The sequence below is a fragment of the Bufo gargarizans genome, chromosome 7 (assembly GCF_014858855.1).
Source record: "Bufo gargarizans isolate SCDJY-AF-19 chromosome 7, ASM1485885v1, whole genome shotgun sequence".
NCBI lineage: Eukaryota > Metazoa > Chordata > Amphibia > Anura > Bufonidae > Bufo > Bufo gargarizans.
In genome coordinates this window covers 37,944,363-37,959,916 of record NC_058086.1, presented here as the reverse complement: position 1 = coordinate 37,959,916, position 15,554 = coordinate 37,944,363, and the positions used below count along the sequence as shown (strand labels likewise).

The 15,554-nt window shown below is 45.6% G+C and overlaps 1 protein-coding gene across 1 annotated transcript in view; it reads right to left on the bottom strand.

Annotated features, from left to right (window-relative positions):
- The window catches only part of ADGRL4 (adhesion G protein-coupled receptor L4), a 137,313-nt gene that overhangs the window by 56,408 nt on the left and 65,351 nt on the right, over window positions 1-15,554 (bottom strand). Inside the window, exon 4 of the mRNA XM_044302059.1 lies at window positions 3,603-3,749. Coding sequence (XP_044157994.1) covers window positions 3,603-3,749 — 147 coding nt within the window. The remainder of the gene's footprint in view (window positions 1-3,602; window positions 3,750-15,554) is intronic.

Genomic DNA, 15,554 nt, shown 5'->3' with positions numbered 1-15,554 from the left:
TGTGTGTTTCTTCCAAACAACTCAACTTTAGTTTCATCTGTCCACTGAATATTTTGCCAGTACTGCTGAGGAACATCCAGGTGCTCTTGTACAAACTGTAAACATAGAGCAATGTTTTTTTTGGACAGCAGTGGCTTACTCTGTGGTATCCTCCCATGAAATACATTCTTGTTTAGTGTTTTACGTATCGTAGATTCGCTAACAGGGATGTTAGCATATGCCAGAGACTTTTGTAAGTCTTTAGCTGACACTCTAGGATTCTTCTTCACCTCATTGAGCAGTCTGCGCTGTGCTCTTGCAGTCATCTTTACAGGACGGCCGCTCCTAGGGAGAGTAGCAGCAGTGCTGGACTTTCTCCATTTATAGACAATTTGTCTTACCGTGGACTGATGAACAGCAAGGCTTTTGGAGATACTTTTATAACCCTTTCCAGCATTATGCAAGTCAACAATTCTTAATTGTAGGTCTTCTGAGAGCTCTTTTGTGCGAGGCATCATTCACATCAGGCAATGCTTCTTGTGAAAAGCAAACCCAGAACTGGTGTGTGTTTTTTATAGGGCAGGGCAGCTGTAACCAACACCTCCAATCTCATCTCATTGATTGGACCCCAGTTGGCTGACACCTCACTCCAATTAGCTCTTGGAGATGTCATTATTCTAGGGGTTCACATACTTTTCCACCTGCACTGTGAATGTTTACATGGTGTGTTCAATAAAAACATGGTAACATTTAACTCTTTGTGTGTTATTAGGTTAAGCAGACTGTGATTGTCTATTGTTGTGACTTAGATGATGATCAGATCACATTTTATGACCAATTTGTGCAGAAATCCATATCATTCTAAAGGGTTCACATACTTTTTCTTGCAACTGTATGTCTACCCCTCCCCTTAAAACTGAGCTCCTCCACCCACAGTCTATATGCACTCTTCTCCACCCACAGTATACAGTATATATATGCATTGCTCATCCACCCACAGTATACAGTATATGCACAGCTCATCCACTAACAGTATACAGTATATATATGCACAGCTCCTCCACCCACAGTATACAGTATATATACACAGCTCCTAGAAGCGGTTTATGGTGTAACACACTGATGGGCCCAACAGACATGGATGAAAGTGGACCTAAATGTAGCTTCCCTGCATTACTTGCACTTCTCTGTGCTGCTTCACACTGGCACTGGTTGCTTCTGGGCTAAAAGAGGCAGTTCACACCCTTTTTACTGCTACCAGCACTGGTGAGGACAGGACACAGCAGCTCTGTAATCTGCTTGTCCTGTCTGGTATGCGGTGCTCAGCTGCTAGGCCTGGTCAGACTCATACTGAGCCACCAGTGCGGGGCTGCTGGCTCCTTTCCCTACACTTTAGACTGGCATTAAATAGAGCTGCTAGTTATATGTTTATTGTGCCTCATCCTAAACTCATAGGGAGCTGCCCACACTGGTGTCTCACTGCAGAGCCATGGAGAAAGTGCTGGCCAGAGGTTGGGGGCCAAATGCTTGTAATTCGGGGTCTAAGCACTGAATCTCGGTGCCTAGTGACGCCTCTGTTTTAAGCTATAGTACATAGTGTATGTATGTATATAAGTAGATGCTAGGACACAGCTCTGTCCTCAGCATGCTGATGTCTAGCCCCGTCAATCAAGGGGAGGGGGGAGTGTACAGACCACAGAGGGTGTTACAAAGCAGTGCTCAAATGACTCAGCCCCACCTCTTGGTGCTTGAACTTGCTCATTTGCATATGAATAAAACACAGAAATCTGTGCAATTTAGGCCGAATGCACACGCCCGTGAGCGGTCCGTGGTAACACGGGCTGGATTCCTGCTGAGAGTATAGATCATACCAATGTATTACTGTACTGTGGCGGCAGTGATGCCGTGCGCTCCTGCTCTCGTGAAACACGGCCGTGTGCATTCGGCCTTAGGATACAGACAGAGCCTCTTAAGTTGCCAGATAGTGGGCTGGTCCCACTTTTTTCTGGCTAAGGACTTGTTGGCAAGTAAGCCAAAAGAGAAGACATGCATATAGTTGCTGCTGTGTAATCCAGTCAAGATGAAGCTAAATTAAGAATTCTTTACCAGGGAAATTTAAAGCTGCCAGAAATGCAACTGTGCTAAGGAATAACCTCTAAATCAGAGAAGTACTGTATTTTCTACAGTGCGTGGATAAGAAAGTCAATAAAGGCTTTGGACTTTACAGTTTATGGCTTTGGACTTTACTGCATGGGGTTTGGGTTATAAAGCTTCTGGTCCCCGCAACACCACTGACCAACTGATCTAGGACTGCACCCCGCCATTGGGTACTGCAGAAATATGGTGGAAGGAATTGCATGCTTTCGTCCAACTGGGAATATTGCATTATGTATTTAGTCTTGGAGGGGATCATCGTACTGCCTACCCCCATAACATCTGTTGTGTGATATGCTTGAGAACTGTACCTACTATTTATATTTGTACTGTTCCACCCACCATCTCCAAGTAAACTGTTGTTTGCCTGGACATTATCATTTCACCATCCGCCAGCCCTTTCACTGTCCTCCTGCCTTGCACCCCTGCTACGTATCCACCCACCATCAAGGGTACCCCAGCTACCAGCAGGCAGGAGCTCCCAAAGCCTAGGGAGAGCCCCATTGGGGAAGAAAGCGTGCAGCCCTTCAGCCACTGCAATAGTGGCCTAGGGAAGAGTTGGGGTAGGACTCACCACCGTGAGGATTACAACCACCCTCATCGGCACCACTGCCACTCTCATCACCTCTGTCCTGCCAGCGTGCCTCTTCCCTGAGGACTGCACTTGCTGCACATTCACCACTATGAGAGGTCTGAAAATAAATGAGCTAGCGCTTCACTATTTTTGGAAGTCCCATTGTGGTGGAATGAGGGTGGCCCCATTACGGAGATAGGAGTTTGTCCCAGAGGCGTGACCCAGACCTATCTGACACTTATGGCATATCCTTTGGCAAATTTCCCATATGGGACAACCTCTTTAAGATATAAAAGCGCCTCTGTCAAGTTCCCCAAAACATTTTGCCTTATGAATCTGAAATAAAATAATTGTGGCATGCTTGACCTAATGCTAGTGGTATTCTCCCCTAAATACATTACTTCAAGTGGAGAATATTTTTTGTAATTCAATGCTATACGGAAGCCCCATAAAGTGGTACGTGGAGCTACAGAAACTCCCGTGTGCCTCTCCACATGCTTCATGCATATGACTCTCCAGGATCAACCAATCTCACAGCAACCTGCAAGATAAGACAACTAAAATGTAGCGTCTACGATCTCAATATTAGGCTAAAAGAAAAGTAGAACTTCTAGCTCAACTTGGCCTGTAACACAACTTTCCTTAAAAAAAAAAATGTCAAAAATATTTGAATTCAGTCCATGTCAGCTTCTTTTACTTTTTGATATAATTTTTTCTCCCTACTATGGACACAATTAAAACTATTTCGAGAAGTGCAATAATACCTCTTTGTTACCTATTATACTTTCTAAATGTAATTATCTTGAATACAACCTGCAGGAAAATACTTCCTTTTGTAAAGCTGATGTAGTAATTAAAGGACACAAAAAGATAGATTCGTATTTCCAGCACTTACCTTGACAGTAAGTCCCATCATTTGCTTTAAAGTACATGCTTCCTGAGGACGAGTGATAACCTTTCAGACATGTGCAATTGTACCCTCCAGCGGTATTTTCGCACCGAGCGTGGTCGCCACACTTGTTACCGCTGCATTCATCTATATCTGCAAATACCATGTCAAATCGGAGTTTAATGACATATTTACAGACTATACGCCCCACAAACTCCCCGTGTAAGTCCATGCAGTAAAGACCCAGAATTACAATTTTATAAAATTACCATAAATTTTTAAAAAAGCATCATCCACAAGGTAATTTCGCCTTTCTCCCTCTCCCTCAATGAGGCATAGATTAGAAATAAAAAAATACGAAACAATTAAACGTTTCCCGCATCACAATATTCTGTTTCAAGAGGATAAGGAGGAGAATGAAACATTTTTTAGATATCTCTGAATTCAGCTGCTGACACCTATATACTTCCTTCATAAATTACCTGAAAAGATGTCTCTACTTACTCATGTTTGTAATTAAAATAGGAAAATCCATAACTTAGGCTAAGTAGGAAGTTTTTCTTACGAGTTGTCACATCGGGTTATTGGTGCATAATTGTAGACCGAGCTGGATGATAAATCGCAAACAAATAGACGCTCACGTAAAATATGGAGATGGATGGGTTTAATAATGAGAGGAAAAATGGCTGAGGTTTATTGGAGCTGCCAGGATACATCATGACAATATGTCTGGAGGAGAAGTGGATCTGGAGCGATATACAGTAAAGGGCTGGAAGGTAGGAAATGTTATAAGTACTCCACACGCATTTCTTCCATTATGTTAATTACTAAGGTCTCTTTCACACGGGCATCGGGTGTGAGGGCCGGACAAAATGCGGGTGCATTGCGGGTGCAAAGCATTTTAATACATTTTGCACGTGCTTGAGAAAAATCGGCATGTTTGGTACCCAGACCCGAACCCGGACTTCTTCACAGAAGTTCGGGTTTGGGATCGGTGTTGTGTAGATTTTATTATTTTCCCTTATAACATGGTTATAAGGGAAAATAATAGCATTCTGAATACAGCATAGAAAATTAGGGATGGAGGGGTTAAAAAATAAAAATTAAGCTCACCTCATCCACCAGCTCGTCTTCTTTCTTCTTCTTTGAGGACCTAGGAGAAAAGGACCTTTAGTGACATCGCTGCGCTCATCACATGGTCCATCACGACGTCACCAAAGGTCCTTTTCTCCCAGGTCCTCCAAGAAGAAGAAAGAAGACAAGCCGGGGTGCGCGAACAAGTGGATGAGGTGAGTTTAATTATTATTATTTATTTTTTTAACCCCTCCAACCCTAATTTACTTAGCATTCTGTATTAAGAATGCTATTATTTTCCCTTATAACCATAAAGATCGGGTCCCCATCCCGATCGTCTCCTAGCAACCATGCGTGAAAATCGCACCGCATCTGCACTTGCTTGCGGATGCTTGTGATTTTCAAGCAGCTCCATTCACTTCTATGGGGCCTGCGTTACATGAAAAACACACAATATGGAGCATGCTACGATTTTCACGCAAAGCAGAAGTGATGAGTGAAAATCACTGCTCATGTGCACAGCCCCATTGAAGTGAATGGGTCCGGATTCAGTGCGGGTGCAATGTGTTCACCTCACGCATTGCACCTGCGCAGAATTCTCGCCCGTGTGAAAGGGGCCCAAGGCTCTCCATGCAATTTACATAGCTTTGGCCGACAGATTTTTATTCCTGATCCCAAACCATACACATGCATGCTTGACTGAGTGTGCAAGTTGTCTAAATGGGGAGATAGATGCTGTTGCAATACCTCAGGTATGTACAAATGTTTTTTTATTTAATATATTGTATTGTAATGTAATGTGCATCCAGCATAGCTGTGCATGGGTGGTACAGCCAGGGTTAACAATCCTGGCTCAGCCCTTGTAGGATGTTAGGTGTGGACTGGCTCTACCCCTAGCTCTAGGAAGTTCTGCCTGGGCTGCAGTACCAAGAACAGCCACTATCCAATGAATAGCGCTGTTCTTGGTATGCTGTGCACTAGAGCACTGAGGTCTCTTCAAACAGCCAACCAGCGAAAGTGCTCTGGGTCAGAACCCCACCGATCAGATATCCTATGAAAATGTCATCATTATTTTACTCCTGGAAAGCCCCGTTAACCCTTTCCCAACATCCACCATATATGTACGGTGGATGTCAGGCTTTAAAGATGGCTCCCACTCAGAAGCTGATCATGCAACATAGCCCCCAAGTTTCAGCTTTTTTACACAACAAAGTCTGTGACTGGAGATAACGCCGATCACAGACATTTAACCCTTTAAATGCTGATATTTATTGTGACCACATCATCTGAGGAGTCTTTTCCCCAGAGTGTTGTGAGATTGAAGGAGCAGTTCAGCTGCAATAGCAGCCTTGGGCCTTCTGAAGGATCCAAGGCCTGCCACAGTTCCTATGGCACACAGGCAGGGCCTCAAAGGGACCTAGTGAATCTCCCATAGGCTACAATGGTAATTCATTGCAGTCTATAGGAGAGGTGATCAGATAACTGTATGTTAAAGTCCTCTAGGGGGACTTTTCAAAAGTGAAGAAAAAAGTTTAAAAACATTTTTGAAAAATATAAAAAAAATATATAAAAATCTAAATCTCTCTTTAACCATATTAAAAGTTAAAATAATAAAAAATATATAATTGGAATTGCCACATCCTAAAATGCCCAACCTCTTAAAAGTATTAATACCATATAGTGAACCCTGTAATAAAATAAAAAAAATCTAAGTTGTCAATTCACAATTTTTTCATCACTTCACCTCCCCCCAAAAATGTAATAGAAAGTGATCAAGATGGTATAAATAAAAACTACAGATTGCCTGGTAAGAAATGAGCCCTTACAGTACTCCGTAGACGTAAATATGAAAAGTTATGGGGGTTAGAATATGGTGATGCAAAGAAATGTTTATTTAGTATTAAAACTAAAAGTTAAAAAACTATAAAAATGTTATATCACTGTGAATATACTGACCCAGGGAATAAAGGTAACATTAATTTTGTCATATAGGAAAACGGTAAAAACGAAGACTATAAAACTGTGGCAGAATGGCATTTTTTTCTAATTCTACCCCATTTGGAAATTACCACTACATTGTATGTAATATTAAATGATGCCTTTAGAAAGTGCAACTTGTCCTGCAAAACACAAGCCCGCATATGGCTGCTTGAACGGAAAAAAATAAAAACAAGTTATGCTGTCAGGAAAGGGTTAAGACTCCGTTTCATTACTAGAGTGGGAGGGGCAGACAAGAGTAACCGTCTTCAATGTTCTACCCATTAAAAAATAGGAAACCTAACATTTCATAATTTTTTACCACTGAAGTCAATAGAGAAATGGAGCCAAAGAGTACAAAGCTATTACCATCCATTTCATGAAAAACTGAAATTAGACATTAGTGTGAAGAGAGCCTTAGGCTTGTGACGTACTATTACCGTGCTATTCGAGAACATGTTGTATTATCACAATGTACTTTATGCTTTTAGAAAGAAAAAAATCGAAAAACTTTCGGAAAAAAAGGGGTTTGAAAGTGGTCTGACAGAAAGTATTCTCACAATATTCCAACCTTGACCTCGTCAGGTACAATGCGATTCTTTTCTTATATTTACTAGAAATACACGGTGTAAAATTAAACAAGGAATATTTTTAGATTTCTCTAAAGGAATGTCAATAATTTGGGGGCTTCCTTTAACAGGAAGTTCTCTATACAATGTGTCATAGGGAATTACAATGAATCGAGCCGTGCAGTTAAACCCCCATTAACACTGACTGTTTATTCATATTTTTCAGCTCTGCTCCGTTAAAACGCCCGAGTAGCAAAAATAACAGTCTGCATCATTTCAGATTTTTGATGGACTGAAGCGTGCTCTCTGTACTTATTTGTTCCAATCCTATAGTAGAAATGGTAAAATATTCACATTCTGACATAGCAGAGCTGAATTGGTCACTGAATTGCTAACATTTCTATGTCAAATAGATTTTATATAAAACTTGTAGCAACTAATCAGTTTGACATTGGGTTAGTCTTAAGGGCGTTTTCCCGGTTTTCACAGTTTAAACCCTATAACGGGATCTGGCCTTCGCTGCTGGGACTCACCAGGCCATTACCTCTTGGAATAGTCCTGATGTAGTTGGCAGCTGAACCATGTGAGTCAGAGAAACTGATGCAAAGCACCAATGGGTCAGACAATACACGTAGTTGGCAAAAAGGCAGAGGACAGGGCAGGCAGAGTTTGTGCAATTCCTTGAAAATAATTCGAGGTCAAGGCAGGTGGAAAAGGATGAGAACAGTAGACAGGCCAAGGTCAGGGCAGGCAGAGGAATATCAGAGTCGGTTAACCGACAAAAGCTCGGTACATGGGCAGAAAATCAGAAGAGCACACCTTTATTGGTTAAACTAGTAAGCTAGGAACCTAAGCTCAGTCAAGGAGTGAGAGGGCAGTGCAGCATCTATAGCAGAAGCTGATAAACAAATAAGAAGCAGCCATGCAGCTGCACGCAGTGCAAGGATCGGGGGAGAGGTGGTGATTAGGGATGAGCGAACTCGAACTGTATAGTTCGGGTTCGTACCGAATTTTGGGGTGTCCGTGACACGGACCCGAACCCGGACATTTTCGTAAAAGTCCGGGTTCGGGTTCGGTGTTCGTCGCTTTCTTGGCGCTTTTGTGACGCTTTCTTGGCGCTTTTTGAAAGGCTGCAAAGCAGCCAATCAACAAGCGTCATACTACTTGCCCCAAGAGGCCATCACAGCCATGCCTACTATTGGCATGGCTGTGATTGGCCAGAGCACCATGTGACCCAGCCTCTATTTAAGCTGGAGTCACATAGCGCCGCCCGTCACTCTGCTCTGATTAGCGTAGGGAGAGGTTGCGGCTGCGACAGTAGGGCGAGATTAGGCAGATTAACTCCTCCAAAGGACTTGATTAACTGATCGATCTGCAGCTGTGGATCATTGAGCTGCTGATCCTCAATTGCTCACTGTTTTTAGGCTGCACAGACCGTTTGTCAGTCTCATTTTTCTGGGGTGATCGGCGGCCATTTTGTGTCTTGTGGTGCGCCAGCACAAGCTGCGACCAAGTGCATTTAACCCTCAATGGTGTGGTTGTTTTTTGGCTAAAGCCTACATCAGGGTGAAGCTGTCACACCAAGTGCATTTAACCAGCAATAGTCTGTTCATTTTTTGGCCATATACAAAATCAGGGGCAAGCTGCGCCTGTCACCAAGTGCATTTAACCCTCAATGGTGTGGTTGTTTTTTGGCTAAAGCCTACATCAGGGTGAAGCTGTGACACCAAGTGCATTTAACCAGCAATAGTCTGTTCATTTTTTGGCCATATACAAAATCAGGGGCAAGCTGCGCCTGTCACCAAGTGCATTTAACCCTCAATGGTGTGGTTGTTTTTTGGCTAAAGCCTACATCAGGGTGAAGCTGTCACACCAAGTGCATTTAACCAGCAATAGTCTGTTCATTTTTTGGCCATATACAAAATCAGGGGCAAGCTGCGCCTGTCACCAAGTGCATTTAACCCTCAATGGTGTGGTTGTTTTTTGGCTAAAGCCTACATCAGGGTGAAGCTGTCACACCAAGTGCATTTAACCAGCAATAGTCTGTTTATTTTTTGGCCATATCCCAGTCTAATTCTGTCACTAAATCCATACCGGTCACCCAGCGCCTAAATACTAGGCCTCAAATTTATATCCAGCTAAATCTGTCCCTAGTGCTGTAGCTGGGCGAGTTATTTAGTGTCCGTTCAAGCACATTTCTTGTTCTGGGTTGAAATACAATTCCCAATTTAGCAATTTCATAATTTAGTGGTTCCTGCTATATCAGAGCTATTTGAAATCTATCCCAAAAAGGGTATATAATATTGAAGGTGCACATTGGGTCATTCAGAATAACTTCACACACACCCGCTACTGTGTATTTCCAAGTCTAATTCTGTCACTAAACCCATACCTGTCACCCAGCGCCTAAATACTAGGCCTCAAATTTAAATCCCTCTAAATCTCTCGTTACCGCTGTACTGTTGTTGCTGGGCAAGATATTTAGTGTCCGTCAAAGCACATTTTTTGTTCTGGGTTGAAGTACAATTCCCAATTTAGCAATTTCATAATTTAGTGGTTCCTGCTATATCAGAGCTATTTGGAATCTATCCCTAAAAGGGTATATAATATTGAAGGTGCACATTGGGTCATTCAGAATAACTTCACACACACCCGCTACTGTGTATTTCCAAGTCTAATTCTGTCACTAAACCCATACCTGTCACCCAGCGCCTAAATACTAGGCCTCAAATTTAAATCCCTCTAAATCTCTCGTTACCGCTGTACTGTTGTTGCTGGGCAAGATATTTAGTGTCCGTCAAAGCACATTTTTTGTTCTGGGTTGAAGTACAATTCCCAATTTAGCAATTTCATAATTTAGTGGTTTCTGCTATATCAGAGCTATTTGAAATCTATCCCTAAAAGGGTATATAATATTGAAGGTGCACATTGGGTCATTCAGAATAACTTCACACACACGCTTCTGTGCATTTCCAAGTCTAATTCTGTCACTAAATCCATACCGGTGACCCAGCGCCTAAATACTAGGCCTCAAATTTAAATCCCTCTAAATCTCTCGTTACCCACCGCTGTACTGTTGTTGCTGGGCAAGATATTTAGTGTCCGTCAAAGCACATTTTTTGTTCTGGGTTGAAGTACAATTCCCAATTTAGCAATTTCATAATTTAGTGGTTTCTGCTATATCAGAGCTATTTGAAATCTATCCCTAAAAGGGTATATAATATTGAAGGTGCACATAGGGTCATTCAGAATAACTTCACACACACGCTTCTGTGCATTTCCAAGTCTAATTCTGTCACTAAATCCATACCGGTGACCCAGCGCCTAAATACTAGGCCTCAAATTTAAATCCCTCTAAATCTCTCGTTACCGCTGTCCTGTTGTAGCTGGGAAAGTTATTTAGTGCCCGTCAAAGCACATTTTTTGTTCTGGGTTGAAGTACAATTCCCAATTTAGCAATTTCATAATTTAGTGGTTCCTGCTATATCAGAGCTATTTGAAATCTATCCCAAAAAGGGTATATAATATTCAAGGTGCACATTGGGTCATTCAGAATAACTTCACACACACGCTTCTGTGCATTTCCAAGTCTAATTCTGTCACTAAATCCATACCGGTCACCCAGCGCCTAAATACTAGGCCTCAAATTTATATCCCGCTGAATTTGAATACAATACATTGGGCCAAATAATATATTTGTTGTTGTGGTGAACCATAACAATGAGAAAAACATCTAGTAAGGGACGCGGACGTGGACATGGTCGTGGTGGTGTTAGTGGACCCTCTGGTGCTGGGAGAGGACGTGGCCGTTCTGCCACATCCACACGTCCTAGTGTACCAACTACCTCAGGTCCCAGTAGCCGCCAGAATTTACAGCGATATATGGTGGGGCCCAATGCCGTTCTAAGGATGGTAAGGCCTGAGCAGGTACAGGCATTAGTCAATTGGGTGGCCGACAGTGGATCCAGCACGTTCACATTATCTCCCACCCAGTCTTCTGCAGAAAGCGCACAGATGGCGCCTGAAAACCAACCCCATCAGTCTGTCACATCACCCCCATGCATACCAGGGAAACTGTCTCAGCCTCAAGTTATGCAGCAGTCTCTTATGCTGTTTGAAGACTCCGCTGGCAGGGTTTCCCAAGGGCATCCACCTAGCCCTTCCCCAGCGGTGAAAGACATAGAATGCACTGACGCACAACCACTTATGTTTCCTGATGATGAGGACATGGGAATACCACCTCAGCATGTCTCTGATGATGACGAAACACAGGTGCCAACTGCTGCGTCTTTCTGCAGTGTGCAGACTGAACAGGAGGTCAGGGATCAAGACTGGGTGGAAGACGATGCAGGGGACGATGAGGTCCTAGACCCCACATGGAATGAAGGTCGTGCCACTGACTTTCACAGTTCGGAGGAAGAGGCAGTGGTGAGACCGAGCCAACAGCGTAGCAAAAGAGGGAGCAGTGGGCAAAAGCAGAACACCCGCCGCCAAGAGACTCCGCCTGCTACTGACCGCCGCCATCTGGGACCGAGCACCCCAAAGGCAGCTTCAAGGAGTTCCCTGGCATGGCACTTCTTCAAACAATGTGCTGACGACAAGACCCGAGTGGTTTGCACGCTGTGCCATCAGAGCCTGAAGCGAGGCATTAACGTTCTGAACCTGAGCACAACCTGCATGACCAGGCACCTGCATGCAAAGCATGAACTGCAGTGGAGTAAACACCTTAAAACCAAGGAAGTCACTCAGGCTCCCCCTGCTACCTCTTCTGCTGCTGCCGCCTCGGCCTATTCTGCTGCTGCCGCCTCGGCCTCTTCCTCCGCCTCTGGAGGAACGTTGGCACCTGCCGCCCAGCAAACAGGGGATGTACCACCAACACCACCACCACCACCTCCGTCACCAAGCGTCTCAACCATGTCACACGCCAGCGTTCAGCTCTCCATCTCACAAACATTTGATAGAAAGCGTAAATTCCCACCTAGCCACCCTCGATCCCTGGCCCTGAATGCCAGCATTTCTAAACTACTGGCCTATGAAATGCTGTCATTTAGGCTGGTGGACACAGACAGCTTCAAACAGCTCATGTCGCTTGCTGTCCCACAGTATGTTGTTCCCAGCCGGCACTACTTCTCCAAGAGAGCCGTGCCTTCCCTGCACAACCAAGTATCCGATAAAATCAAGTGTGCACTGCGCAACGCCATCTGTAGCAAGGTCCACCTAACCACAGATACGTGGACCAGTAAGCACGGCCAGGGACGCTATATCTCCCTAACTGCACACTGGGTAAATGTAGTGGCAGCTGGGCCCCAGGCGGAGAGCTGTTTGGCGCACGTCCTGCCGCCGCCAAGGATCGCAGGGCAACATTCTTTGCCTCCTGTTGCCACCTCCTCCTTCTCGGCTTCCTCCTCCTCTTCTTCCACCTGCTCATCCAGTCAGCCACACACCTTCACCACCAACTTCAGCACAGCCCGGGGTAAACGTCAGCAGGCCATTCTGAAACTCATATGTTTGGGGGACAGGCCCCACACCGCACAGGAGTTGTGGCGGGGTATTGAACAACAGACCGACGAGTGGTTGCTGCCGGTGAGCCTCAAGCCCGGCCTGGTGGTGTGTGATAATGGGCGAAATCTCGTTGCAGCTCTGGGACTAGCCAATTTGACGCACATCCCTTGCTTGGCGCATGTGCTGAATTTGGTGGTGCAGAAGTTCATTCACAACTACCCCGACATGTCAGAGCTGCTGCATAAAGTGCGGGCCGTCTGTTCGCGCTTCCGGCGTTCACATCCTGCCGCTGCTCGCCTGTCTGCGCTACAGCGTAACTTCGGCCTTCCCGCTCACCGCCTCATATGCGACGTGCCCACCAGGTGGAACTCCACCTTGCACATGCTGGACAGACTGTGCGAGCAGCAGCAGGCCATAGTGGAGTTTCAGCTGCAGCACGCACGGGTCAGTCGCACTACAGAACAGCACCACTTCACCACCAATGACTGGGCCTCCATGCGAGACCTGTGTGCCCTGTTGCGCTGTTTCGAGTACTCCACCAACATGGCCAGTGGCGATGACACCGTTATCAGCGTTACAATACCACTTCTATGTCTCCTTGAGAAAACACTTAGGGCGATGATGGAACAGGAGGTGGCCCAGGAGGAGGAGGAGGAGGATGAGGAAGAGGGGTCATTTTTAGCACTTTCAGGCCAGTCTCTTCGAAGTGACTCAGAGGGAGGTTTTTTGCAACAGCAGAGGCCAGGTACAAATGTGGCCAGCCAGGGCCCACTACTGGAGGACGAGGAGGACGAGGATGAGGAGGAGGTGGAGGAGGATGAGGATGAAGCATGGTCACAGCGGGGTGGCACCCAACGCAGCTCGGGTCCATCACTGGTGCGTGGCTGGGGGGAAAGGCAGGACGATGACGATACGCCTCCCACAGAGGACAGCTTGTCCTTACCCCTGGGCAGCCTGGCACACATGAGCGACTACATGCTGCAGTGCCTGCGCAACGACAGCAGAGTTGCCCACATTTTAACCTGTGCGGACTACTGGGTTGCCACCCTGCTGGATCCACGCTACAAAGACAATGTGCCCACCTTACTTCCTGCACTGGAGCGTGATAGGAAGATGCGCGAGTACAAGCGCACGTTGGTAGACGCGCTACTGAGAGCATTCCCAAATGTCACAGGGGAACAAGTGGAAGCCCAAGGCCAAGGCAAAGGAGGAGCAAGAGGTCGCCAAGGCAGCTGTGTCACGGCCAGCTCCTCTGAGGGCAGGGTTAGCATGGCAGAGATGTGGAAAACTTTTGTCAACACGCCACAGCTAACTGCACCACCACCTGATACGCAACGTGTTAGCAGGAGGCAACATTTCACTAACATGGTGGAACAGTACGTGTGCACACCCCTCCACGTACTGACTGATGGTTCGGCCCCATTCAACTTCTGGGTCTCTAAATTGTCCACGTGGCCAGAGCTAGCCTTTTATGCCTTGGAGGTGCTGGCCTGCCCGGCAGCCAGCGTTTTGTCTGAACGTGTATTCAGCACGGCAGGGGGCGTCATTACAGACAAACGCAGCCGCCTGTCTACAGCCAATGTGGACAAGCTGACGTTCATAAAAATGAACCAGGCATGGATCCCACAGGACCTGTCCGTCCCTTGTCCAGATTAGACATTAACTACCTCCCCATAACCATATATTATTGGACTCCAGGGCACTTCCTCATTCAATCCTATTTTTATTTTCATTTTACCATTATATTGCGATGCTACCCAAAGTTGAATGAACCTCTCCTCTGCCTGTGTGCTAGGCCTAAATATATGCCAATGGACTGTTGCAGTGGTGGCTGACATGAAGCCTGATTCTCTGCTATGACATGCAGACTAATTCTCTGCTGACATGAAGCCAGATTGTCTGTTACGGGACCTCTCTCCTCTGCCTGGGTGCTGGGCCTAAATTTATGACAATGGACTGTTGCAGTGGTGGCTGACGTGAAGCCTGATTCTCTGCTATGACATGCAGACTGATTCTCTGCTGTCATGAAGCCAGATTGTCTGTTACGGGACCTTTCTCCTCTACCTGGGTTCTGGGCCTAAATTTATGAAAATTGACTCTTACAGTGGTGGGTGACGTGAAGCCTGATTCTCTGCTATGATATGAAGACTGATTCTCTGCTGACATGAAGCCAGATTGTCTGTTACGGGACCTTTCTCCTCTGCCTGGGTTCTGGGCCTAAATTTATGAAAATTGACTCTTACAGTGGTGGGTGACGTGAAGCCTGATTCTCTGCTATGATATGAAGACTGATTCTCTGCTGACATGAAGCCAGATTGTCTGTTACGGGACCTTTCTCCTCTGCCTGGGTTCTGGGCCTAAATTTATGAAAATTGACTCTTACAGTGGTGGGTGACGTGAAGCCTGATTCTCTGCTATGATATGAAGACTGATTCTCTGCTGACATGAAGCCAGATTCTCTGTTACGGGACCTCTCTCCTCTGCCTGGGTGCTGGGCCTAAATTTATGACAATGGACTGTTGCAGTGGTGGCTGACGTGAAGCCTGATTCTCTGCTATGACATGCAGACTGATTCTCTGCTGACATGAAGCCAGATTCTCTGTTACGGGACCTCTCTCCTCTGCCTGTGTGTGTGCTGGGCCTAAATATATGCCAATGGACTGTTGCAGTGGTGGCTGACGTGAAGCCTCATTCTCTGCTATGACATGCAGACTAATTCTCTGCTGACATGAAGACAGATTCTCTGTTACGGGACCTCTCTCCTCTGCCTGGGTGCCGGGGCCTAAATATCTGAGAATGGACTGTTCCAGTGGTGGGTGACGGGAAGCCAGATTCT